The following is a 27,814-nucleotide window of genomic DNA, read 5'->3' as shown; positions in this document are numbered from 1 at the left end:
ATCTGTAAAACCAAAAAAAAAAATCAAAGATGACCTATAAACGATAATATAATATATACTATTATTAATACAAAAGAATGTTGCAATACTACAATCTTTGGCACAATTATAAAAAAAATCGTTATTAGGTGGTTAAGCTATAATCTAAACGAAATATAATCAACATCGTTAGAAACTAGAAATCTAATAGAAGCGATGGATAATGTAAATGTGTAATCAACTATTTAAACCATATAAGAATGTCAACTAAAAACATATTATAATATATTATATATGTAAATAATGTATTTATTTACCTCCGAGCACACTGAATATTACTAAAATAAAGTAGACATCGTTGGCAAAATAAGAAACGGCAAAACAAATTGCAGCAAATATGGAACCAGCTATTGTCACTATTCTGAAACCGTATCGATTAGCTAAGCCGCTTACAAACGGACCAGCTAACAAATAAAAACCGGATAACAATGAACTGACAAATGCCATTGTTGCTTTTGATTCCTGAAACAAATAATACATTTTTAATAACATGCTTGATTAGGAATACATAATTTCATTTATAGATTATTTTCAATGTTGCAATGGCAGATATGTTAGACTATTATATAATATCTTGAGTAAAATTATGTATAAATACTAACATTTAAATCTTTTTCCATGGGTGTTAGTAGAAGTCCAACTGAATTGACTATACCGTCAACCATAAATGTGCAAAAGAACGATGCTGCTACGACTACCCATCCCCATCCACCATCTGGAGGCACAATCTGAAAAATACAAAGAAATAGCATTATTTCTTATTACATGTAATTGTGAAATAAACTTAAAAAAATAAACTAGATCGACTATTGCAAAATTCAATTATCTGTAATCTAATACAGTGTAAAAAAATAATACTTAAAATCTAGGCCATCGCCAAAGAAAGACAATGATCTGAAGTGCAAAACAAGTACAGTAAGATAGTTTGTAATTAATCATATCAAGTTGATAGCCGATAATTGGTCAATCATCTCATCGCTGCATCCGACGCTGGTCGAACGTTCGCAAATGATCTTAATTAAACTTAGTTGTACGAATGTAATAATTGATTTACAATGTATCTAAGAATATTTTTTCGAATCATTAAATATATGAGCCGTATTTTTAAAGTCCATTTGTGTAAGAAAAATAAGTTAATAGTAGTTTTAGTCAGATAATAATGTTCTCTTTTTATATTTATAATCACAGTCATTGATACACAATATCCATATAAATTGATCAAAATAAGTTAAACTGTAAAATGTTATGTAAAACATACTTGGCTGATTGCGGCAAGAAATATTAACACGGTTTTCAAGACTAATAAAACCAAAATAAAAGGTTTGGATTTCTACTGGACATCGAAACTCTTCTTTTCAAAAATATATGGGAATGAACTACGAGAGGAATTGTTCACAGAAATCGAACTGTAAAATGCTGCTCACTACTCCTAATGAAGTATTACCAAAAACTCATTTGTATCATCTTACTTTTGATGTGTCATTTGTATTTGTACCAAACACAAATCTTCTCATTTCACTGCAGATTCTTTTAACTGTTACAGTATCAATTGCAAGTTGTTAGCGATCATTCAGCAAGTTAAAGCTTTTTTTGCCATATTTGCGAGCTTAGTAATTGAACTCTTCTAATCATTGAAAAAATATAAATAAATTGGTTTTGATTATGTGATTGATCAGTTTGCATCATCAAAATTTGACAAAATTAATCCTTAATATAGTGTATATTATTTTTTCTTAAAAAAATGTTATTATTTAAAAATAAGTTTAGTCTCAGCGTATTTGCTTACTGGTGTTTTACTATTTTATGCATGAATAATTTTGCTGTAATATGATTGAATGGATATTTATGTACAACACTTTTTCTATGTGCGTAGAAGACTTCCCAGTAGTTATGGATACTATTCGGTAACTACAATAAATTTGATATAATTCAATTCGTTTGTTTTTCTTTTCTATATATAATTTGCCATAATAATCCAACTTCAGCTTTCGATTTTTTTTATTAATAGAATATTTTATTTATTTCATTAATTAGAAAAAATAATATAAATTAAATGGCCGCCTCTGGATCTTTTACAGCACTCGATCATTTCGATATAATATTCGTTGTCGTTTTCATACATTTAGGACGGTATATCGACAATAACTTGGTAAATGTTGGTTTTTATGTGCAACAATGTTTCGGGTTTACCGGCGTAGACACGGACCTTGCCGTAACCCCACACAAAAATCCAACGGCGTTAAATCGCATGATATTGGCGGCTAGTAGACGTCACCAAGACGTGAAATAATTCGACCTAGGAACTTTTTGCTTATTATAATACCCAGTGAGATAAAAATGTGCTTCGTCAGAGAAGATTTTCTTTGAAAATCAGCATCATCTTCCTGCTGCTGTAACACGCAATCTGTGAAAAAATTTTCGCTGTCCATCGTTAAGCGATCAATTTTATAAACGTGTTGTTTCAAATTAACATTTGACACTTTCAACAAGCGTGATTATTGACAGCTGTCTGATTTACAGTGCTATCAACAAAGGAAACTCGAATTGGATCACCTGTTTTTAGCTGTATATTCGATTTTCGCTGTCGTGAAAATTTATGTTGATAACATTTAAGAAATTTTCACGTATTCGAAAATTGTGAAAAAATAAATTTAAAATAAGGGGGGTGTCAAATAGCATTTTCGCTCCCAGGCGCAAACTACTCTAGCTACGGCACTGTAAACAGCTGTTTGTCAACAAGGATTGCATACCTCTCTAGAGCCTCTAGATTAAAATGAAGAATCTAATTTGTTTATTAATCAGTGTTGGATGTTTGTAAACAATCTTCATATGAATATGTAATTATATTTTTTCACATCCTGTTTTATAATGCTGCCTACAAGTGTCTATGAATCGAGTGAAAGTTCGTATGTGGGTATTGATGAATCATTAATGTATAGGTCAAACCCACGTTGAATTAAGATGTATTTTTTTCACCTTACTATGAAGACTTATACTTATATTTAATCTATACACTTTTAGAAAAAGGTTTGAAAAGTCACTATTTTTATTTTTGAAAAATTATGTTTAAAAAATCATAAATAAGAAACAACAAAATATTTGTAAAATAAGCATTTTTTGTGATATTATATCTTTAAGAATTTAAATCGATCTTTGGAACGACCTAAGAATATAAATAAATAGCGAAGAACCATGGCAACTAACAACAGATAATCAGACATGTTTTTTCTCCTCCCGGCGGCGGAGATTCAAGAATAAAAACCAATACTCCGCTTCAGAAAGGACATTCGAAATCAAACTTTGAAAGCCGGAGAATACTTTTAGTCTTGATTTCACAATCAAGCAGTGCTCTAGATTTGGTTGATAAGAGGTTAGTATTAATAAAAACCATAAAAATAGAAACTGATACACATTCCCTTTTTATCATTTAGATAGCGTTTATTATTATTATTATTATTAATTATAAACCGTATTATTTTATAAATTTATAATTTTTTAATTGAAAAGATTTTGTTGATACTATTATAAACTTACAATTTCCGTTTCTTCTTGCAAGTCATCTTTCGGTAAAGAATCTGTTCCTATGCCACTTTCCTCAGAAGCTTTCTTGCCGTTGTTTTTTTCCGTCATTTTTTATATCTGAAAAATAAAAATAAATCATTTTAATAACCATGTCAAAATAATCATTTATAAATAAAACAAATATTTAAGTAGCATAAAAACAGCATATATTTTTAACTTTTGACATAAATAATAATACCATTTATAAATTTATCTCTTATATATTTTTATAAGACGTCACGTATTATATAATTTTAAACAACACGTTTTAGAACATATCATCTATTTATCTTCATTAAATGTATTTTAAAACCCAAGGGCGTCGATAATTCACATAAAGAGTATGTTTGCTAAATTGTGCAAATAAAATACTAGTCACGTTTTGGCTAAATTAAGCAAATCAAATGAAAACATATGACGATAAAGTTAAATATGATAATATCGTTTATTGCTAATAAAAACAATTTAGATGAAAATAAGTCAAGCTACACGTGTACATAAATATTTATCATCCATATGCAATTTAATTTAACAAACAACTCACCTTGATGAACTTTTTAAATAATTTATACATCAACAATATTCAAGGCATTTATATTAAGTGTTTTTTTTTATAATTATTTATAAGTATACTTTATCTATTTTAAAATAAAAAATGTTCTGCATCGCTGACATCCATATAATACACATTATACCCAATGTATAAAATAATACATTCGCCAATGTATTCCTTTCCATTTCACGCGCTAACAAAAAAGAGACCGAATACAATTATTATTAAAAACTCAACAGAAATAGGGCTGTCAAAATTTATATTTTTATATTATCTTTTATTTTAGATAATTTATAGATACAGTTTTGAAACAATTACAAAATCGTTAATCGATTAGCTAATCACTTGAATTGATTTTTATTATCATAATAATGATAGTAAAAATTATTACATAAAGCATTTTTAATTTTTGTCAGTCTGATATTGTTTCAGAATGTAATTTTCATTCACTTTTGTTTATCATAAAATGTTCTACAAAAACAGTATTTTATATTATAATTGAAATAATTTATATTTTGTGCAACAGTTTTGCTAAAATATCACATTTTTAGATGTATATTAATATCGCTATAAATTAATTTTTATTGTAATATAAATATTATATATTTATTTTAAAGATATGAAATAGTAAAAATAAACATATATTGTATCTATGTTTGCATAATTACATAGGTTTTGGTAAGGAATTGCTATATACATATGTTACAGTGAATGTGTATTACTAGTGAAGTTATATTTTCACTGGCGTTTTAAATAAATCATATCCAAATATATTTTCACTAGCGAAATATAATTTTATTTAAATTATATGCTCCTCTAAACAATTGTTAAAACTCAAATTGTCAGTTGTGAAGCGTTAATTTGCTGTTCAAACCCAAAGCTAATCTAATTTAATCAACCAAAAATTGACTTAATGAAAGTTCTAAGACTAACTATAAATTCAGAACTTTCATTAGGTTTATTTATTTTGGTAAGCTTTGTTTTATGTGTGTGTGATGTCATATTTTTTTTATCTCCGAGCATCGGATCATCTATTTGTGAACGAATACAGTTTTACTGATACTGAGCAGTATAGTTTGATATTGAGTGGGAGAAGTAAAAATCGCCAACCCTGATTTTAATATATGTATATTTATGAATATTTTTCGCTGACCAAGAATGGAAGTTTTCGGCGAACTGGTTCGAACCGGTCGCGCGTATTGGAATGTTGCGAAATATTCCGAGACATCGAATGTCAGTGATCGAGAACCGTTCCGGACGAGACTAAACTTTTTCCTCGACATCCTAACATCCAGAGCGTTCAACTCGACGACGGGTTATTTTAAAACTTTCCACCATTGTAGACTCACAATTCCGATGTTGCGACGAATGACTGTAGTCAACCATTCGATAACTCAACTCTCGCTAATAAAATATAATATTTTTCAATATTTATTATATATAATTATAGTAATATTACATACACAACCCTGTTTCAATTTTGGCATGATACAATCAAAGTTGAAGGCCAAAATTGGACGGCGCCTGAGCATATTAATCAATTATCAGTTTAAATCAATGGACTACTGACAACCGGGTCGCAAGTTCAACTCCTGGCTTTGCTTTTGTGTAATAAAAACACACCCACCGAATCGCAATTCTAAATATATAACAAATGGTTCAAGTTAAAAATAAATTTATTCAGACATTCAATTATGTATCATATATTACATCACAGAATGTATTTGATCATTCATCTCAATGTGTATACGTAACAATTTTCTGATCATTCAATATCATATTTATAATTGAGAGTATTGAGACTATATTCATAAACAGATTTAATTCATTCATATATTTAAGACATACAGTTTGGCTATAAAAAATGACGTGAACTGCTAATAACTATCGAAGAAAAAACCATAAAAAAAGACCAATCCCTTTCTATTGACGAATGAATCATAGCATTATTACAATGAACACATCAACCGTTGTAAAGCGAAAAAAATGGTTATACTTTGATAAAAAACATTAAATGAAAGTTCATAGATTATGTATCACAAAATTAAAATTACTATAAAGTCCGATGCTTTTTAGACTATTAATATTATAAAAAAATAACTTTGAATGCGTCAGTTATTTAATTAAACATTAAACATCAGTAGTTATAATAAATGGTCAATAATTATAAAAAAAGTCTGTTTTATATACTAAATGTTATATTTTTAAATGAAATGGTTAGTTATATTTGTACCAAATTTTGATTTAATATTCGTTAATAAAATCTGAATATAAAATATTTTTATTGTAATGAAAATATAAATTAATTTTGCTATTTTCACTATGACGGTTTAATTGGTTACTGGCAGCTTGTCTTTAAGACAAAATTATTGACATTTTTTACCAAAATTTATATCGTGAACATTTGACGTTATTAAAAAAGGACATATTTATCCACGTCAAAAGCAATAAAATCGTGCCGTCGCCGTCGCAGTAGGATCGCTCGGTTATATAGCGTTCATATTACGTCTCTTATAATAATATTACAAATTAAATGAGGAACATATAAACCGAATTTTGACCAATAGGAGAGCGCAAAAAACAATTATCCCTTCTCAGAAGTCAAAAATCCACGTCAAAAGCAATAAAATCGTGTCGGCGCCGTCGCAGCGGGAACGCTCGTTACCGAGCGTTCCCACTGCGACGGCGCCAACACGATTTTATTACTTTTGACGTGAATTTTTGACTTCTGAGAAGAGATAATTGTTTTTGCGCTCCCCTATTGACCAAAATTCGGTTTGAATATACTTTGACCAATACTCTTACATCGGTAAAGATAGATCTCATATTTTTTAAACAAAAATATTTAAGTGCAGACAAACTGTGGAGCAATATGCGGGATGCAACGTTTGTCTGTACTTTTTCGGTTTGTATTTTGGACTTGACGTAATGAATGTTCTAAAACTTTAATTAGTTTTAGAACTTTGGGTTTGGGTTGGAACAGAAAATTGAGTTTCATTTAAATTGATAATACCGATATTTATTTTTTAATACCGAAAGTCGATTTTTGCCCCAATATCTTATAATGATTTTATTATAATACATTTTTTGTAAAACAGGAAGCTTTAATCATAAATATAGAATACTTTTATTGCATTTATAGTTCAAAAGATATCAATGATTTGCAATTTATTTATTTTATTTTTGTTGAACTATTTTTTAACTTAATTAAATAATACATATTTAATATATTATTGGAATTTTTAGCTTTAAATTTATATATTGAATAAAACGATAGTTTTTTTGGATCAGCTGTATATTATATATTTAAAGATATATTTTGAATATTTCACTAATATTTTGTGCAGCAGATAATTTAATTTAAGCAGTATCATTTATGAAATAATATATTTATGCAGTTTGCTCTCTTAATTAGGTAACTATTTTAAATATATAACTGACATATATATCATCGCTCAATCATAGTTTTGCTCAGCAACAAACGCTTCATAGATATTTTTAGACGGTAAGATGAAGAAATTTTGTTCTTAATGCTTTCAACATATCTTAATTAACATACTATTATAATTAGGGGAGACTTCTTTATTCCGAGGGCATTTAAAATATAACTTCTGTACCACACGGTCCGTGAGAACTGCATTTATTTAAATTGGTTGCTTTATTGAGTCCCGCAAATTTATAACAGTAATGTAAAAATATGTACTATATATAAAATACTTTATAAGCTGAAATAATTTACCATAAATAAATAAAACATATACGTTTCAAGAATAATCTTACATGAATTAGAAACTCATGCGTAGTACATCCATCCATACAGAATGTATAATACATTTCTGCGAATTATGTTTCGCAGATATTGTTCAATGAACTCGTGCAGCGTTTCTTTTAAATAACTATTAAAATCTATATAATTAAAGTAATTTTTGCATCGTTTACATCTAATTAGATTAATATGATTTATATTTCAATAATTATTCTATAAATGAAATTAAATGGCTTTATTATACTTTCAACTGTATAAATCAATTAATTTTATCAACAGTAAAAATATTTTTTATATACAAAATATATTTGCCATATGTATTTTTTAATTAAAAAAACTGATCTGTTTAATATAACATCCATATAAAAAAACGTTCAAGCTCACATGTGCAACACAAGTGTGTTTTACCCTTTAATAACCAGTATGTCCTTGCTAGTTTTATTTAATTTCTGTGTTAAGAATTTTAACCGTTTTGTAAAGCATAACTCGACCGAAGAAATAACGCACGTTTTAACGATGAAAAGTATTAAAGTTAACAAAATCATGCCAATAAAAATGTAATGACGTCAGTCGATAATGTAGTAAATAATTATTTAGCAATTGTGGAAATTTTATAATGATTTTCAATTATACTTAGATATATTTTCACTTCTAACTGATATTAGTAAAATATTTAAAGAAAATACAATACCATAATTATATATAGCTATTTTGTGTTATTCTAAATTAGAGTTTAATAATAAAATTTATTATTTACATGAAAAAAATATTTCTTTTAAAAAGATTTATATTGTACAATATAGGATTATTTATATTTTGATATTAGGAGCATCAGCTCTTAGGATGAAACATCAGTAGTTAAGCTAATGATGAACGTTACATAATTATGTTCGAAGCCGTTTTCCATATTACAAGCAAGCTAAGTTTTAAAACTTTCTACTCTATTGTGTATGTTGTGCTGGCTGGCGAAATAAAATTGTTGCTCATGAACTATGACTATGCTGGTATTTAAAAAATATGTTCTTTAGTCGAAGAAAAACACCATTGATTGGTCCTTTGGATAAATCTATCAAATAAAAAGATTAAAAGGGGAATTAGCGAATGAGAGAAATATTATGCCGAAATTATTGTGACGAAAAATTTATTTTCTGGACAGAATAAGCTACATATTTTGCTAAGTGAAATTCATGAACGGTGTAAATGTTGATGTTAATATTAATACAGAACAACTATTTCATTATCAAATAAACATATAGGTATTGTGTATTCATGAATGTAGTACCTATATGAGGCGTTGAGAATATTAAGGACGAACTCAGCAACTGCATATTTAAAGACAATCGGCTATATATTTATTGAAGTGTTTTAGAAATAGTTCATGAGTAAAATATAACAAATTGGGCGTTAAATTTCCGATTTATTGCCTTCCTTTTCGTCAGCAAAAACGCAAAAAAATATGTTGCAGTCGATTGATTTTAACCCCTTCCCGGTCATGCCCGAATTAACTCGGAAATTTGTATTTTGTGGATTTTTTAACAAAAAATATTTATTCTTTACTTTTGCAAATATTAATTTGCTTCAAAATAATAAAAACGGCATCGAAAAGAATTGAGAGCAATTGTTGTATTAGATTAATATGGTTAAAATATCGAAACAAAGATCAAATAATCTTATTAAAGGTTCGTAATGAATCATGTAAAAACAACACGTCAAGTTCGATCGAATGTCAAGTTTCTCCTTACTGATTTTTTATTGTAGCGACAAAGTCCATTATGAATTCTTACCATTAAAAAGTACGGGCAATAAAGAATATTACAGCTTAACGCCATTTGCGTAAGACAATCAGAATTTTGGGCAAACAACTTTTTGGTTTTGGACCACGATAACAAGCCGGCTCATACTTAATTTTTTGGTCAAAAACAACAACGTCGTGATGCTACACTTATTGTGTTTATCGGATATGACTATTTCCTGTTCCCACAGATACAGAAGACATTGAAAGCACAAGAAGAGACGCTGGCATAAGTTTATTTATGATGTTTTTTAGCAAAAGGTGTGCAAATTGAGCACTATGAATCGCAAAGTTCAGACCACGCGACACAACGTCACACTGTCGATAAACATAGTTATCTCGACAGATGCTCCCCATCTAAATATTTATTTAAACACACTTTCGTCGCTGAACATACCGCTAATGTCTCAGTCATGATTTAGTGTATACGAACACAATTTAACTCAAATTACACAGTACGAATTAGCAAATTTACACAATATATGCAAAAATAAACTCGCGTACAATTTATATAACATTTTCACATCACCAACGTGTTGTTTCAACATTTGCTGTGCAAAATATTGATAATTAAATAAACCAGCATGAGATACGCTAAAAAGCGAGATTATTTTGTCGTCATGTCAACTGTAAATCAAATTTCACGCGATATGCTGTAGATTCGTTAAAAACGACCAGTTGTAACCATCGACTATTTAAAAGATACATTGAATATAGTCTATATTTATTGTAAATCTTACAACAAGGCTTACAACAAGGTAAACACAATCAACACCTATAAGTAAGTAGTGGAACACTAGAAATTAATTTATCAATTATAAATTAGTATAACAGCTTTTAATTAATATGTCACAAAAATCTGAAGATATCTTTAAATTTGATTTTTTTTAAATGTTCGGAAACTGAAATTGGATCATATATATAATTACATTTTTTGTGCATATTGTTAACTACAATATATCACAAACCAGATCGTTTTGTATGCTCTATTAAAAATAATAATCACGTGCGAATTAATCTAAAAGTAATCATTAATCAAAAACTCAACATTATCTTTATACCTTTTATATAAAAAATGCTACAATCTGACATTTATCAATTTTGAATGATAAACTATCGTATCAGATGAAGAATCAATAATCACACTATTATATTTGTACATTCTTATATTAAGTTCAAGTGAATAACTGCTGAGTTTATGTCACTAATTAAATAATAAACAGCAATGAATCAAATTTTGATCTTGCAGCACTCTAAAGCACGTTTTTATATGTAAACGTTTATTACAACAGCCATGTCAAACTCGCGGCCCGTAAGCAATTTTTTTGCGGCCCGCGGGTACCCGCGGTATTTTCATTAATTGTCCACGCAAAAGGTTTTTTTGATCAGATTTATTTAAGTATATTGATTTTTAGTAATATGTAATTAAAACTGAGTAAAAGTCGCGTTACAATAATTAGCGAGCGCGCGCTCTTGAACATCCCTATGTTTTTAACCTCAAATTACTATAGTTCGCGACGATTTCGACAACTAAGGGCTATTCGCTCGAAAACAGTCTCATTAGAAGCGACCCGTCTGCCCGCGAATATTTCAGTCGAAATTGTGCAGTTATTTAAGGACATATCATTAACTAGAAACACTGTAGCTGAACGTATTGATGAAATGGCGGATGATCTGAAACAACAATTGAAGGCTGCATCATGCAAATTTGAGCATTATTCTATTGCGTTGGACGAGACTGTTGACATCACAGGAATCGCACAGCTCGCAGTGTTTATCAGGGCCTGTGACACTGAATTCAATGTTTACGAAGAACTCATCGAATTGATTCCAATGCACGATACAACGAAAAGCGAAGACATTTTTGAAAAAGTCGAGGGGATTTTGGATGACTATGATTTTGATTTGAGTAAACTTGTGTGCTTATCTACTGATGGTGCAGCGAATATGTCTGGCAAGCATAATGGTGTTGCTGCCAAATTGCGAACAAAAATTAACAACTTGTATCCAGATTCATCATTTGTCCATTTTCACTGTATTATTCATCAACAAAATTTGTGTAAAAAGACATTACCATTGGACCGCGTGCTTAGTTTGGTTACAAAAACAGTGAACTTTATCAAAGGAAATGCTCTCAACCATCGTCAATTCAGTCAGCTGTTAGAAGATATGGATAATGAGTTCACAGATGTTCCATTCTACACGGCAGTTCGATGGTTATCGTGTCATAAAGTGTTGAAAAGATTTTATTTGCTAAGACAAGAAATCATTTTATTTTTGGAGATTAAAGGTAAAAACACGGATGAAATAAAGAATGATAGTTTGGTCCATGATCTAGCATTTGCTGTGGATATTACTGCACATTTAAGTGATCTTAATTTGAAATTACAAGGCAAAAACAAACTCATCACTCAGTTGTACGATGATATCAAATGCTTCATTACAAAACTAAAGTTATGGAAGACACAGTTGTCACGTGAAAATTTGGTTCATTTTCCTAACTGCAAAGAACTCAAAAACAATGTTAATACTGAATCCATATTTACCTTTTCTAAATATGAAAGTCACCTGGATTTGTTGTTGGAAGAATTTCAGAATAGATTTAGTAATTTCTCATCTTTGGATGAACAATTTTCATTATTCTCAGCACCGTTCAACTTTGACTTTGTAAAAGCAAAAGAAAACTTGCAGATGGAATTATTAGAAATGCAGTCTGATTCTACGCTCAGAGCTAAATATTTAGAAGTGGAGATACCTGGTTTTTAGTCATACCTTCCCAAAAGCTATACGAACTTAAAAAAACTGTCAATAAAAATTATGGCAATGTTCGGTTCCATTTAAATTAACAAAAACATCCCAAAGAACAAGGCTTAATGATAAACATTTGTCATCCCTAATGAAGGTGGGAACAACAAATACATTTAAGCCAAATTTAAAAACAATTGTGATAAAAAAGAGGCATCAAACCTCAGGGCAAAAATAAAAAATTGTATTTGTAATAAATAAATTGTATTTTTTTTTTGATAATGTAATGTTATATTTTTTTCATCCCATCCTTCAAAATTTCGATCAAAATTATTATACTTAGCGTTAAGAGACAATAGCTTAATGTAGCCGTTGTAGTAAGTATGTAAATTAATTAAATATAATACGAAATGTTACAGTGATTCTTAAGTTTTTTGATGTGGCCCGCCGGCGTGCTCAAAATACCTTATGCGGCCCTTGGTGCCTTTTGAGTTTGACACCCCTGTATTACAAGATTAAAAATACAGGAAAATGCATACTTTAAAGTACAAATTGTTGGCTCATAACCATTTTTTACTTTATAAGAGGAAATAAATAGATAAAATAATACTAATAGTAATAAAAGATAAGATAAATTAAGGAAAAAATACACAAATTATTAAATTTAAGACCATGAATATTTACTGGGGACGAGCTACGTATCATATTAATAATATAACAAATATTTCAATATTAATTAAATATATTACAATTTTTAACTTTTTGTTAATGTCAATATATTGAAGACAAAATGAAGAAAAAAAATGTGATTAATAATATATCTATGTAGAATAATATCTAACAATTTATTTTGATTATTAGTTTTTAAGAACAGAAATTTGGAAATAAATATTAAAAATATAATAGAATATTAATCTTTCTTTAGACCAGACCATGTTTTACTCAATTATATTACAGATAATAATTTATAATTATTAATATAGACGTCACCGATTCTCAGACTTACTCAGTTGGTATAAATATACCCCATTGTAACGCATTGGGCTTACAACAGAAGATTAAATAAATCAATAGTACATCAGAAGATTTAAATAAAAATAATAAAATCAATATGAATGCAAATTATTTATGTTTATGAACCGAGTTGAATAAATATTATGCTGAAGTTTAATTTGTAGTTAGCGTTGTCAACGCGTCGCTTGATCATAATGAACGTAAATCGAATTTGCCACAAATTTAATACATTTCAAGGTTTTAGAACGAGTAAATGTTTGTCAGTAGATCAATCGCATGATTATATGTATATACTATTATATATATTTTATTTTATTTCACACAATCTACGAAACCAAAACGCAGTTTAATATATATTGACGTTTGACACATCCGGGAGTAAATGTTTTGTTGCACCGAAAAATACGTATAAGTTAAAAATAAATCATATTTTAAAACAATACTTGTTAATTATACCGACGTCAGTTTTAACTAGATAGTGTTAAGTTACTGTATAAACAGTAGCTTGTTTGATTTAATGTTAATTTATTAAGTAAATTTTTCATATGAATAAACTAAATATTATGCATTTACTTTCAGCCGCGTTACATAAAGCGAAATTGCGTTCTTATCAAATGTAGCTCATTTATCGCATTATTCTAGCTATTACAAGATTTTACCAGTAATTAAAAGGTGAAAAACATGCGATGAAAAATTTCGGTATCGATATCAATAAGCGATCAATTCATATTTTTTAGCTACAGCGTGTTATCAGATCGTTTTAAAGAGCAAATGTTCACGTTTTAAAAGTTGGTTAAATATGGTGATTATCAAAAATGTGACAAAACAAACTAGCTATCGCATAGATAGGAAACTGCGGTTACGTAAATAAATATATTATTATTTTTTGGTATTTTTCGTAAAAATATATCACCGTATCGAGAATGTTTTCTTTACTCCAGAGCGTGGATAATTCGATCCACTTCAACACAATTAAAGTCAATTCGCTGCCAATTGTACGGCTTATAGAAAATTAACAAAGGCGTTAGCGTAATTGAAGCAAAGAAAGCAAAAGTTTTCAGTGATGACGTCAAACGTCGAACAAACTTGACATTGAAAATCGTACATTCATCCAAAAGAAATACAAAAATAATCATAAATATTAAAGCACATATCGATTATATTGAGCAGAACTGTGTATCATAATCGATAAACAATAAATTAATAATTATTTTTATTATTTTTGATGTTGTAAATCTTTCACTGTGATATGACAGGCGTTAGCCCAATGCGTTACAATGGGATAAACAAACACTAAACTAAAATCATAATCTATTTTATTAATTATATACTATTATTACAGCATACAATAAATTCGATTTTATTGTAATCATTCATCCGTGAAATTAGGAAAATCTAGGAAGATCTAATCTATGATAATCGATCTGAATAATAATTATATACTATTCACATTGAAATTAAGAGTTCGAACCCATCTCTTGTGCTGGTAATAAATCAAATTAAAGCAACAGCATCTTTAGAAAGGTAAAACTGCTCATTAGTAGCATTGCTGTGACGTCACGAACGTCAGGCATATGATAGTCGGAGTGGGGATGAGTTTGCTTTAAATGTTTACAATATTAAAATAAAATATCCATAACAAAAATTAAGTAAATAAATACAAAATAATTATTATAAATAATTAAATTTTATTTTTTATTAAATCTTCCGTTGTAACTTTACAGGAGTAAGCCCAATGCGCAGTGGCGTAGCTACGGGGGGCGGGCCGCTCCGGGCGGCACTTGCTTGGGGGCGGCATATTCGCGATGGGATCGTCTGCCCTGAATGCACTAAGACATATATAAATCCACAAATAAAAAGAGCTTAATAATAACCAATTTATTATTTTATGATTTAATGACCCTGCAAAAAATGTATGGGAGGGCGGCAATTTTAAGGATTGTCCTGGGCGGCACATACCCTAGCTACGCCACTGGCAATGCGATTCAACGGAATAAATCTGTAACAACTGAGTAAGTCAATCAGATATAATGAAAATATGGGAATCGATGCCATCTATATTACATTAATAAGTATAAAGTATTATGTGTAATATAATTTATAACCAATGGATGTCACTACAGCTGGGGTCGGGTTTTTTATAAATAAAAAATCGAGTGCCGCTGTTGGGCCTCGAACCTTCAACCTCTGAGATGTTACGGACTACGTTATTCCGTCCTTATATATATATCAACCTTATAAACAAGATGTGCTAGAAATGTTTGTGGCAAACACTCTAAATTATTTATACAATATGTTTAAAAAATATTAACGCATATAAATAAAAAAATTGACTTTCTGACTCAATTAATGCTTTTAAAACGAGATTTTTGCTTTTAGAACAGACAAAATACAGTAAGAAACGGTCGATCCGAGCAGGTAGCAAAACCACCAATGCCTGTTTTACGTATACATTTTTAACATAAGTATAAGAAGATGCTGGACAGAAAACTTGTGATTTTTTCTGCTGCACGATAATCACTTTTCATTGCAATTCACGAGAGTTCAGATCTGAGCTTGCCACCAGTGGAGCTCACGCTAAATCGACACAAACTCTCGTGTGTTTAAAAACGACTGTGTCAATACCAAATTAATGATTCATCAAAAACTTGTTTCTGTTTATGGCAAGGACGTCATGATGAACAGGCAAAATGTAGCAAACTTGTATCGTGAATTTAAATAAGGGTTGAGTGACGTTCATAATAAATAAAGGAGTGGAAGGTTATCCGATGTAATGAACTCATTAAAAAATAAGGTAGAATGATCGAATATCTTTATAAGAATTTAAGTAGCAAAAAAAATTGGACTTCAATTTAAACACAAATAGTTTTTACTGTAAGAACAAATTAAACCTTACTTTTTTACCTTTTATAGATCGATAACTATACGTTTCTTATAGGCATAATATTTACACTGTTATAGTGAAAAAATATAGAGTGTTTATGATACATTCTATATATGTATGTATATAAAGCAGATTAATATTATTTTATTAAAAAAATACCAGTGTTAAAATTTATAAGCTAATTTAAATTCAGAGGCGCAGCTGCTCTCATAGCACGAGTTCGTCATTTTCTATGATAGAAACTAAAAGAATATAGGTAATTGTGTTTTACATGAATATGCATGTAAAATGTCGAACGTTTAGGTATTCTTCGCTTCTTCTTGGCGCCATAATTCCAATGCATACTCACAGTAGGAAGTAATGACCCTAAACGTTTCAGTATTGAGTTCACTAGCCTTGTTTTTATATATACATACATATATATATTATGAAGCATAAACGATAGTTATCGGTTCGTCTATTAATCGATGTTCAATAATAAACTTTCTAAAACGAACGATCGCTCTTATTAATGAAAAATATTTTATAGTCCTCTTCTTATTAATTAGCGCAATTTAAACGTTGCTTTCTCAACAGATAATAATGCCCTCTCATGTTTTATTGGCTCATTGATTAATTAGATCATGTCACTAATTGCCATCGTGATTTTTATTTCGGTGAATGAATGAGTTCATGACTTGTGTCGTCCAAAATTGGCAAAAATAATTAAATCGTAGTCGTTATACGGATTCGTCTCAATTGTTACGCAAATCATTCTCTTCTCTATTAATACATTACTTTTATTGCTGAATGAAGTTTTACGTTAAAATATAATCATAATCGTATACATATGTATATTAATAATAAAATATATACGAGAGGGCTTTTTTCTGATAATTGTAAATGTTAAGAGTATTTATGCACAAACATAAACCTCTTCATAAATATCTTATCCTCTAAATTTAAAAACCGTTATTTATGGTTGTATTAAAAAGGATAAGAGCAACTCTCAGAAATTCAGCTTTTATGCATTTAAGTGCCGTTTTACCTGAGAGCTTTATCTTATCCTTTGAATTTCCAGAATCTAGATAAAAGAGCATCATCAGCGCAGGATGCTTATACACATTCAAAAATTCGATTCGATAATTTTGATTAATATTCATCTAGGAAGATTGACCCTGAGAGTCAGCCGATATCCGGTCCTCTCCGACCTGACCTACAGAGCTCCACAGATACAAAACTAGACTATTTGCAAGACCATATTTTATAACTATTTTTTATCGTGCTATACGTACAATATATCATTTGAGGCAAATCTCATCGTTAAGTACACATTGGAACACCCAACGGTATAATTTTAAATGAAAATATATATAAAAAAAATAAATCCTTTCACAACCAATTGAAACGTACTATCTAAGATTACTCAAGTGCTTCTACTATCAAAGATTAGCGACGAATCAAATATAACACTTGAGTCAAATAACGGTTATTCCACTGTAACTTAGATTTTTAGATAAAGTTAAAATATAGCATAGAAAAATTATTTACATATTTTTAACTTAGAATGGCGTCAAAACTATTAAAAACGAAATGATTTTAAAATATGTTTTAACTATAATGTTGAACCAAAATATATGATGCAATAGAGTGGAATATCAAACAAGCCGTTTTAATACTTATATAATAAGATATCCAATAATATCTGTGTGGCCAAATACATCTCTGCACTTTATTAAGAAAATATCAATTAACGACCGACTTTTTCTTTAATGAAAATAACACAAGATCAATTTTACGCACTGCTCAGCAAATATATGTTAAGTATTTTCTTTAATTTATTATCAAAACATCCTATTTTTTTATTCTGCGTGGGAAATAAAACCTTTGTAATTTACTTAAGAAACTAACAGTTTATAAATAAGCTATCCTAAATGTACAGTACCTCAAAAAAGTTGTAATATAGATAGAATTATCTAAAATGTAATGATTATTGCATCAATAAAGACGACTTTTTGATCATCAGAGATGGAATATTTGGTTATATATTTTTTAGTATTTGTATATGTTACAATGAAATTATATTTTCATTGGCGTTTCAGTGAATTAATTAGGCACAAGTGTTATTCTACCCATTTGTTAACGATCGTTGGAGTCATTATTTGGTCGTTTCACTTTCAAGGCGTAAAAGTAGCGATGCAATTGGCCCACAAACAACCTCATCTGCGATTCGCCAGAACTGTCTCGAACCAGCATTATAATATATATTAATGATGAAAAATTTAAAATGTAAGTGGATTAAAATAACAATAGCAATTAACTATCTATAAATTATATAATCTTTTGAATATCTTTAAACGTATTAAGACGCATAAACTTGCTTGAAGAATTCTTCAGAATGGTTCACAGTTCAACGATATATTTTTTTTTTAAATATATCGTAAAAAAATAAATCAGTAAATTATATTTAATAAAGTCAATACTATTGACTATTTCAAGTTCATTGTATGATCTCATTTTAGTTTGTGGAAAAGATTCGTTCTAAATTTAGATCACTTAAAGTAAAAATTCTTACTACTATATTGTGGTTCTTAATTGCGTAGCAACAAAATAAATTAGATCTATGTATACCAATTATAATTGAATATAAATTTGGTATTTAAAGTACCGTTTTTATTTGACTGTGACATCAATAATCAATGTTTGATTCGCAAATCAATTAAACACTCAGGGCCGACGACGTCGGCGATACTTAAACTTAACTGGAAAGTTAAACCAGTACACACATACTGCGTTATTGTAAACAAAATTGACTCTGTATTTTTGACACAGTTTTCGCGTCTGACGCAACACCCACGAGCATTGCCAGTATATTTTTTACAGGTGTTCAAACACAAGCGATGGAAAATAAACTATATGGCGTACTGTATAAATGTACTCGATAAACTAAAATACAAAAAAACGATCTTCCAAGTAGATTAATATTACCTTGGATCATTGTATACATACATACAAATTAATCTCTGATTTATTTCAGAATTTAAAGCAAATCGTTCACCTTGATCGGTACGTATAGTAAATATACAGAATCACTGCCAAGGATTTAGATTGAAATCGTGTTTATCAATCTGCAATCTTAATCAGACAAATAGAATCTTAATATGCCGATTGATATCAATAAATCGAGGCGTTAATCATTAACAGCATATTCTCACTCACTTTCGCTAATGGAAAATTGCTAATCGATGGCAATTATCACATGATCGAATATAAATTGCATTGACACGAATACTTATCATATCTATGCACAATTACATTTTTGTAATGTTTATTATATGTGCACATGATCGCCCTGGGGTTCACACACATAATAACATATTATTTTATTAACACATTATTATATTGTATAATTCGATGTGTTCTTGAATTATATGTAAATCAGAGTATCTACTTATTGAATAATTCAAAAGACGTTATGAAAAGTTATGTTGATATGCTTGTTAATCAACTCATTATAAAGCAGAAGGCAGTTGACACAACACATATATTAATTTAATTAGTTTAGATTTAAAGTAATGCAGTTTTGTTAGCATACATTTATTTATTGTAGTATGGAGAGCCGATTTACTTGGCCATAAAAACTAAGCGACACTCTAGCAACACTGACGAAACGGCGACGTTGGAAACACATTCAGGTGGACCACGACGGGAGCGCGACGGCCGGCGGTGCCTCGTCCACCGATCATTCATTGAACAACATATAAAAAAATCAATAAACTACTATTGCGGCGGTATGTATAATTGCCACCTTTCACCTCAAATTTATTTAATTAAATTAATGAAATTTTTTTTAAATAAAAAATGTCATTTTATTATGTTCATGTTTATATTAAGTGCAGTATTTTTGGTGAAATTAAAATTTAAAAAAATATTATTGAATTAAATATGTAAAACTGTTAAGTTCCCCTTGAAACGGTTTGACAGTTTTAATGCACAGCAGTTTAATTTAAATTTAATAAATAAATTAATCACAATATATTCATTGTAAATCTTTCTTTGTAACATATGTGTTACATAAAATAAATAATACTTTATAATAGAGTAAAGCCAATCTACAACTACTAAGTATGTAGTAGGACACTAGACTGAAATCATATGTTATTGTAATAATTATATACTATTGTTACAATCAGTGGATATCATTATGCATGACATAAATTCATCATTCATCCGTGAGCTTAGGAAAATCTAGGAAAACCTGATTTGTGATTATCGATCTGAATTATAATCATATACTATATAGTCACAAAGTTTGATCTTCTAGACACGATATTAATTGAAAAAGGCCAAATTCCATATGGAATTCAATCACAGGTTTATCATACTGGAAATGCAAGTTTTTAAAACTTGTGTGAAAGATATCCAATTAATATGCTTTATTTGCATTTCACATAATATATACACCTACATAGACTCGTTTAATCTTTACTCTATAATTTTACTATAGCACCCACTTGAAATTTCTCCAATTACAATTACAATTATTCACCTACGCGTCGCCCTCTTTAACCAACAGCCCTAATGCACTAGCAATATTTATGTGACACACTTCTTTTTTAATTTTTATAATGACAAAGCGATATAGTGTATTAAAACGTAAACGTGTTTGTTTTGCACAACAGATTTATGGCGATATGGTTTATCACTAGAATATTATATTTTCTATATCTGACCAACAAAGAATTACTTTTTATTGTTGTTAGCACTTTATGCATAATGTTATCATGACTATTAATCACGCTTCACTTTTTTCGTTTTCGATTTTATTCTTTGTTGCGAATATATACATATTTTATAATATGCCGATGATCTTTTCATAAGGTCATTAATTTGCAAATATATTGACATGCAAAGTTTGTCTGATAAGATTACGATACGATGACCGATTCTATAATAAAGCTATAAAAATAATTTAAGCAATTATTTAAATTAATCAAATATTTATAAGATTCAATAATTGTGACGTATAAACTGTAAAAAATGTTGTAATTAAATGACAATTAAATATTCATATACGTCATACTTATCAAAACATTACCAGAAAATATTATTTATTTAAATATAAGATTAAAACATAAAACACGCATGTATTTGATGAAGAAAATAAGTTTACTATAATGTCTTATTTTAACAAAATAAAAATAAAAATCTATATAACAACCAGTGGTATAATAGAAACTTGAAGTAATAGACACTATTTATTTTTAAGAGTGTGTTATAACTTTCTTTGGAACACGTCTGCATTTAAATAAAATTAAAATCATATTAATGTAAATGCTAATATTTATGATAAATTAATTTTTCAGTCTGTTATATTATTAATTTGGCTACAAATTAAGCTATGGAATTAAAGATGTAAATTAAAATAGTTTAAAATGGATTTTAAGCAGCAGAAACTGCTTGTAATGTTGGTTCTAAAAATTACATGCTGCAGATAAGAGTCCTGAAGATGATTCAACTGATAACGACTAGAAATTTTATATGTTCGTTATTTTCAACTATTCGAGTATGGAATAGTAAACGACAAATTAATCGAAAATATTTGTAACGTTATCAATAACCAAAAATAATAGTTTTAATTATGATATTTAACAATAAAGACTATTTATTTTAGTTGTATCAGAACCATGCACAAAAATTCTAGATGTTTGGACTTATTAAAATGGCTAAGAAAATGGTTGACATATGGGTACCGCACGAACTGAATGAAACTGAAATAATCACAACAGAAATAGTTTTTTTATCGTGGTAATTTCACAGTTATGAATCAAAATAAAAAAAGCTTGATATATGGGTGCCGCACAAACTAAATAAAAAAAATCACCGTTATGTATTTGCTTCTATGATGTTTGTACGCAATAGAAACTAGCAATTTTTTAATCGTATTTTAATATGCGATAAAAAATTATCCTTTCGTGATAACAGAAGGCGGTCTGCACAATGGTTGGACAAAAATTATAGCTCGAAACATTTTGAGAAAAAATAAAATTATGGTGGTCTGCACTCAGTGTAAGGCTTAAGTTTTTAAATCTGCCGAAACTATTACAGTTGAGAATTATTGTCAAAAAATCGACCAAAATCTGTTCTAATTAAAGTGTACTTTAATATGTTTAGCAACGTGTGCTTAATTGGAACCAATTTGTCGATTCTACGGGTGTTTATTTCAATTAATTAAGCTAATTTTTATTTGAGATAAATTTATTTAAATTTGAAGTTTATTATATTGCAATTATTTTCTTAGTTACCTAATAGTTATACATTATGCTTGCAGTACATTCTCTGGAAGCTGTCCGAACCGAAGTTCAACTAAAAACTGAGTAGCGGCCACACTGCCACAGAATTCATATGCCGTTCGGACAGCGGCCATGAATGACGTTCGCACGGCGGCTGCTGTCACGTACAGCTGGCATATTTGCGTGCGATCAAAAAATGTGCCAAATAATTGCAATTTTTAAATTGTCATATTATTCAAATTACGCTACTGATAATTATAAAAGTTTGTGTGGGCACTCACCAATACAATATCAGTGAAAACTTTTCGGTCGTAAATATTCAATTTACGCAAAATCTTTGTCGGCTTTTGCAAAATGCCATAAGGCGTAAAAATGATACTTCAGAATACGAACACCCCATCTGTGACTATCCTATAATTTGTCGCTATCGATTCTAAATAATAATTCGTTATGGTGTGACATTTATATAAACCGATCTAGGAAAATACATAAGGATATTCGAAACGATTTTTTTTAACAAAATCAAGTACCACTAATTATTTAATTTTATATGAAAAAAAATATAATAACGATTTCTGTTAGAAGAATATATTATCAAAAATATAATTAATCCTTTTTGGTGCCCTAAAATATTCAAAGATGTCAGTAAGAGTCTGTTGAAGTCCCCGATAAGCATGTGGTATTATAACTTGAACACGTGACCAAGATGCAGCGCTCGTCATTCGTGTTGACCATAGGACGCCTACGCGCATACTGAAATTGAACCGAGTTACTCGTTCTATCTCAGTTTGCGAAAAACCATATCATTATCTCTCTCACTCTCGTCACTTAACACGCGAGAGAGCGAAACACTCTCACCACTCGCGCTCAAAAGAGCAGCTCCGACTTCGGTCCGTTTGCCGACAATGTTCGGAAGCGCTCGAAGCTGGCCAAGTCAACTGAATTACTTGGTCAGCTTCCAGAGAGTGTAGTGCAGGCATTAGATGTCTTCAAAATAAATGGTAGAAGTAACTATTTTATTATAACGATTAATAATTAATCTGACTATAACTAAGATTAATTATATTAAGTTATCATGATGATTTTAAAACATTCATATAGAATGTTTTATATACAATATTTGGTAAAATATATAATGAATTTTCCACTTATTTTGGTTAATAAAGTTGATTAATAACACTAACAAAAAATAGTTATTTTTAAAAGCTTAATGTTAAAATTTTATTAGCATGAATTATAAATGTAGAATTTTATTTTAAATAAACTTAGATATATAGTGATTGAATCTAGAAATTGTGTGAAAAACTAAACGATCATAATTTTATTTCTTATTCCTGCTAAAAAATAGTCGATAATTGTATTATTCGATAAGAGTTAAACATTGCTTTACATTTTCAATTGGTGTAGATTTTTTTGTGGTAAAATATTTTCTTAAAAAATAAAATCTTCCAGTTAATATCATAATTCATAAAAAAATTACTACAAAATTCACAGATCCATTTTAAACAAGTAGCAAATACACTATGCTAAAATAGTTCAGCACAAACTAAAATGCTATCTGGTTTATAGGTTTTAATAAAATAATAAGAACATTTTTTAATGAAAACTTGTGTTACTCAATTGAAGAATTTTGCAATACAATTCAAAATTAATAATGAATTTGTAGTTTAGATAAACTTTATGTGACTTTTCCTTAAAATTATAATGTTCGAAAGTCTATGATTTTTTGCATTTTGCATACAAAATTGCACATATCCGACGAAATTATTTAAAACGAACACTATAATTGAATAAGCAAACGTATTTTTGTGTACTCGACAAACTTTATCCAGTAACAGCCGGTTACTACTACGTATTATAAATAAATAATATAATGCGTATGCTTAGTTAGCGTTCACCGTTGGATATACAACATGTTGGCGATTAAAAAGTGCAAAATATATACTAAAAGGTCAAATTGAATATGCTAAATTATCAGTGAAGATGTTTAGAACAACATAAGGATACAATACTACAATAAATTGTTTTGCTTTAAGTATAAGATAAACCTTAATTACATAGAAAAAACTTTGTTTGCTAGTAATTTTATCACTGTTTGTAATAATCATATGACGGTAAAGTAAATATATTTAATTATTTAGTCAACGCAAAAATTTTCAATTCTTCTCATTACATCCACATTATTAATTTATAGAATCGACTACATATAAAAAATACCGTTATTTTTAAATTTAAAAAAATGTTAACTAGAGTAAAAAATCAACAGTAAAATTATTTTTGCAAAAAATAGAACTGTAAAATAACTAAACGAAAATTATACCATTATTCAACGTCAAATTAATTTCTAATCATAACCTTTTTTGTATACACTTTTACTAATATTTTTAAATACAAAAAATCGATAATTGCCCTCTTCATTCAAGTAACTACTTTTTTTAATGTAGTATATAACATAAAAGTATTTTATATAGTTTTGATATCAAAATAATCAATTAAATGACACTACACTGATTCGTTACAAAGATCAAACCAATAATAACCGACGTTTCTATTTTTATTCTAATTGAGTTATTTTTGTATTTTTTAGTTACATTCATAATTGACGTCATTGAGTACCGAAAATTGTTTTTTTACCTCTTCATAGGAAGAGCATTTTAACAAATAAGATTAACACAGTCATCGAGTGTAGTTATCGAGGTTTATTGTGCGTATCTATGGTAAACAATTTATCACTCTATACTGGGAATAGTAGAAAAATGTAGTGTGATAAAAATACTGGGAAAAACACGAACCGGGACCCATATAAACACATGTAAATTCAAAAATATCGGTGTACGAAATGTAAGTAATATAAAGCATACCTTGTATAATCAAGCTTTTTGCCCTGGAACAGACGAATGCGTCGCGAACTCGCACACTATATGGAGAGCAATCCGACTGCCGAATGAAGTAGCTACTCACATATATACAGAGATATACTCGATTCAGAAATCACAAGTCAATATTCATGAGTAATAAAGAGATGGCAATATTTGATTACACCCTATAGAGTCGTAAGTTGAAACATATTTACAATCGATATGATAGTTATCACTATTGGTATAAGTTATATGCTAATATTTTGAAAGTTATCAGTTATTACAACATGTATTATTGTTTATCTATATTAATGAAGACACTATTGATGAGTTAAATGTTTGTTACTAGAACCACATATAAAAATATAACTATTTCATTTGTTTAAAAAACAATTATTTTAAATTATTATCTAAATAACTACCGATGCGCTTTGAATATTATTGTTGGTATTCAATTGTTAAAATTATTTAAGTTTATTACATTTTTTATTTATAACATAATAAAACAATAATTAAATATATCTAGAAACATTTAATTCATCGCTTGAAAGAAACGGTATTCTTAAATATAAACATATCGGTAAAATAATAAAATTGTATTATTCACGAGAAATTGAACTAATAATTTACTTTTATTTAAATTCTGCCTACTGATTGTGTTTTCTGAACAGTTATGTGTTAATCAAACGAGCATCAGGGTTGAATACGTATTATTAAAAAATAGCTATACTAATTTAAAATAAATTAGATGTGAGTCGAAATCCTGTTTTTAATAGTTATGACACTGACGCGCTCATAATCTTGCGCTACTCATTACTAAGGAGGCAACTAAAATTATAATATTTATCATATGCGCGTGCATGAGCAATTCAGTATTTTGATGTCATATTTTTTTAACATAATAGTAACAAAACTTTTAATTAAAAAGTTTCAGTAGTATTTTATTACAGTTGCACATAAATGTATTATTTTAATAAATTCTGTTTTAAATTCTTACTTTACTTTAAATAATATATTTTTTTTATATAATTTATAAATATAATTTTTAGTCAGTTATATTGACTATTTACAATGTGATAGTTCTCTGTGAAATTTAAAAGTATGAGAAAAAATGACAATATATTCAAGTTTTTAATAAATAATTTTAATAAATTATAAATATTGCCATATGAAATATTTTATTCTCAATGGTTACTCAATGAATTAAATTAATTTGCATTTATAAGTTAATTTCAGATTAAAATTGCTTTTAAATTATTTTAATGAAAAGTGGATCTGATTCGTTGTAGAATATTTATCGTAAATATTCATCAATGACACCGAAACTCATTGAACTTCGAACTTCATAACTTTCCGTTTTATCAGTTATGCTTTATCGTTAAACATATACTGTGAAATAATTTACTGTTATGCTTTGTAACAACTAAGCGATTTAAAAATACTTTTTAAATCGCCAAAATTTATCGACAAATAAAATATATGTTATTAAAATAGTTTTAATATATTTTATTTACATTTCATTAATAAAACTTATTATTATACAGTATTGTGTAATGATATTGATATTTTTTTTTAATATTTTACCGTCAAATTATGTAATATCCGATGGCGCCTGGGGCAACGTTCCTTTTTTCTCTGCGCACACACGGACACCAAGTCCGTTTATTTACGAGTCGAGTTCGAATAGAAAAAAAAAGCAAAACAAAAACACTGGAATCCGTTCAGCATGTACCGAAACTTTCCGCTGACACAGTCACCCAAAAAGGCACTCTTAGAGATCTTTTCTCAATTTAAAACGAACGCGCTTCTTTTGGAATTTGTTCATAAGCGATGCATTTCAGACCCACGCGGCGCGGTCGTTTGGCCAATTTTTGATTGCGCAAAAATTAATTAAAATCAAATAACTATTTATAAATGCTTATGGAAAACTTTTGCGAATATCAAAAATAATAGTTTGTCATATAAGATTCGCGTGTAGTGCTAAAAACGTGCTTTTTCGCGCTTGACACACGCGAGGCGTGCTGCTACAACGACAGTTCGAACAATACTAAAGGCTTTTGATGGATTCTGCTGCTACTTTATCAAGCGTCGAGGCGCTTTGCCTGTTAACATTTTTTACATTTTTATTATTTAAAAAAAATTAAGCAATAATAACACTATCGAAAAAAAAATATTTGTTAAAAATATATATAATATAAACATTTTCCTCTTTGACGCCAATGGCTTACTATAGTTATGTTAATCGATTTGAATGTGAAAAAAATTAAAATATTGATGTATGAACGTATATCGACTATCCCTGATTTATAATCAATTACATTAGCTTTTCA

At 28.7% G+C, this 27,814-nt stretch overlaps 2 protein-coding genes across 3 annotated transcripts in view; one reads left to right on the top strand and one right to left on the bottom strand.

Moving 5' to 3' along the window:
* The window catches only part of LOC148228015 (monocarboxylate transporter 14), a 33,880-nt gene extending 6,347 nt beyond the window's left edge, over positions 1 to 27,533 (bottom strand). Inside the window, exons 1-5 of one of the 2 annotated variants that reach the window (XM_088200865.1) lie at positions 27,069 to 27,533; positions 25,488 to 25,579; positions 3,574 to 3,678; positions 642 to 767; positions 297 to 501 (exon numbers count right to left, since the gene is read on the bottom strand). In XM_088200865.1, coding sequence (XP_088056991.1) covers positions 297 to 501; positions 642 to 767; positions 3,574 to 3,669 — 427 coding nt within the window. In that variant the 5' untranslated portion in view covers positions 3,670 to 3,678; positions 25,488 to 25,579; positions 27,069 to 27,533. The remainder of the gene's footprint in view (positions 1 to 296; positions 502 to 641; positions 768 to 3,573; positions 3,679 to 25,487; positions 25,580 to 27,068) is intronic. The other variant, XM_088200864.1, reaches the window with a different exon arrangement.
* LOC148228016 (general transcription factor II-I repeat domain-containing protein 2-like) lies at positions 11,374 to 12,477 on the top strand. Its single transcript, XM_088200168.1, has one exon. It carries the CDS (start codon positions 11,374 to 11,376, stop codon positions 12,475 to 12,477), a length of 1,104 nt encoding a protein of 367 aa, XP_088056294.1.
* Positions 27,534 to 27,814: the final 281 nt, after the last annotated feature.

The sequence above is a fragment of the Plectrocnemia conspersa genome, unplaced genomic scaffold (assembly GCF_051122295.1).
Source record: "Plectrocnemia conspersa isolate PC_06_02 unplaced genomic scaffold, ASM5112229v1 ptg000012l, whole genome shotgun sequence".
Classification (NCBI taxonomy): domain Eukaryota; kingdom Metazoa; phylum Arthropoda; class Insecta; order Trichoptera; family Polycentropodidae; genus Plectrocnemia; species Plectrocnemia conspersa.
Note: the sequence above shows the minus strand (reverse complement) of the source record. Positions and strands in the feature narration are given on the sequence as shown.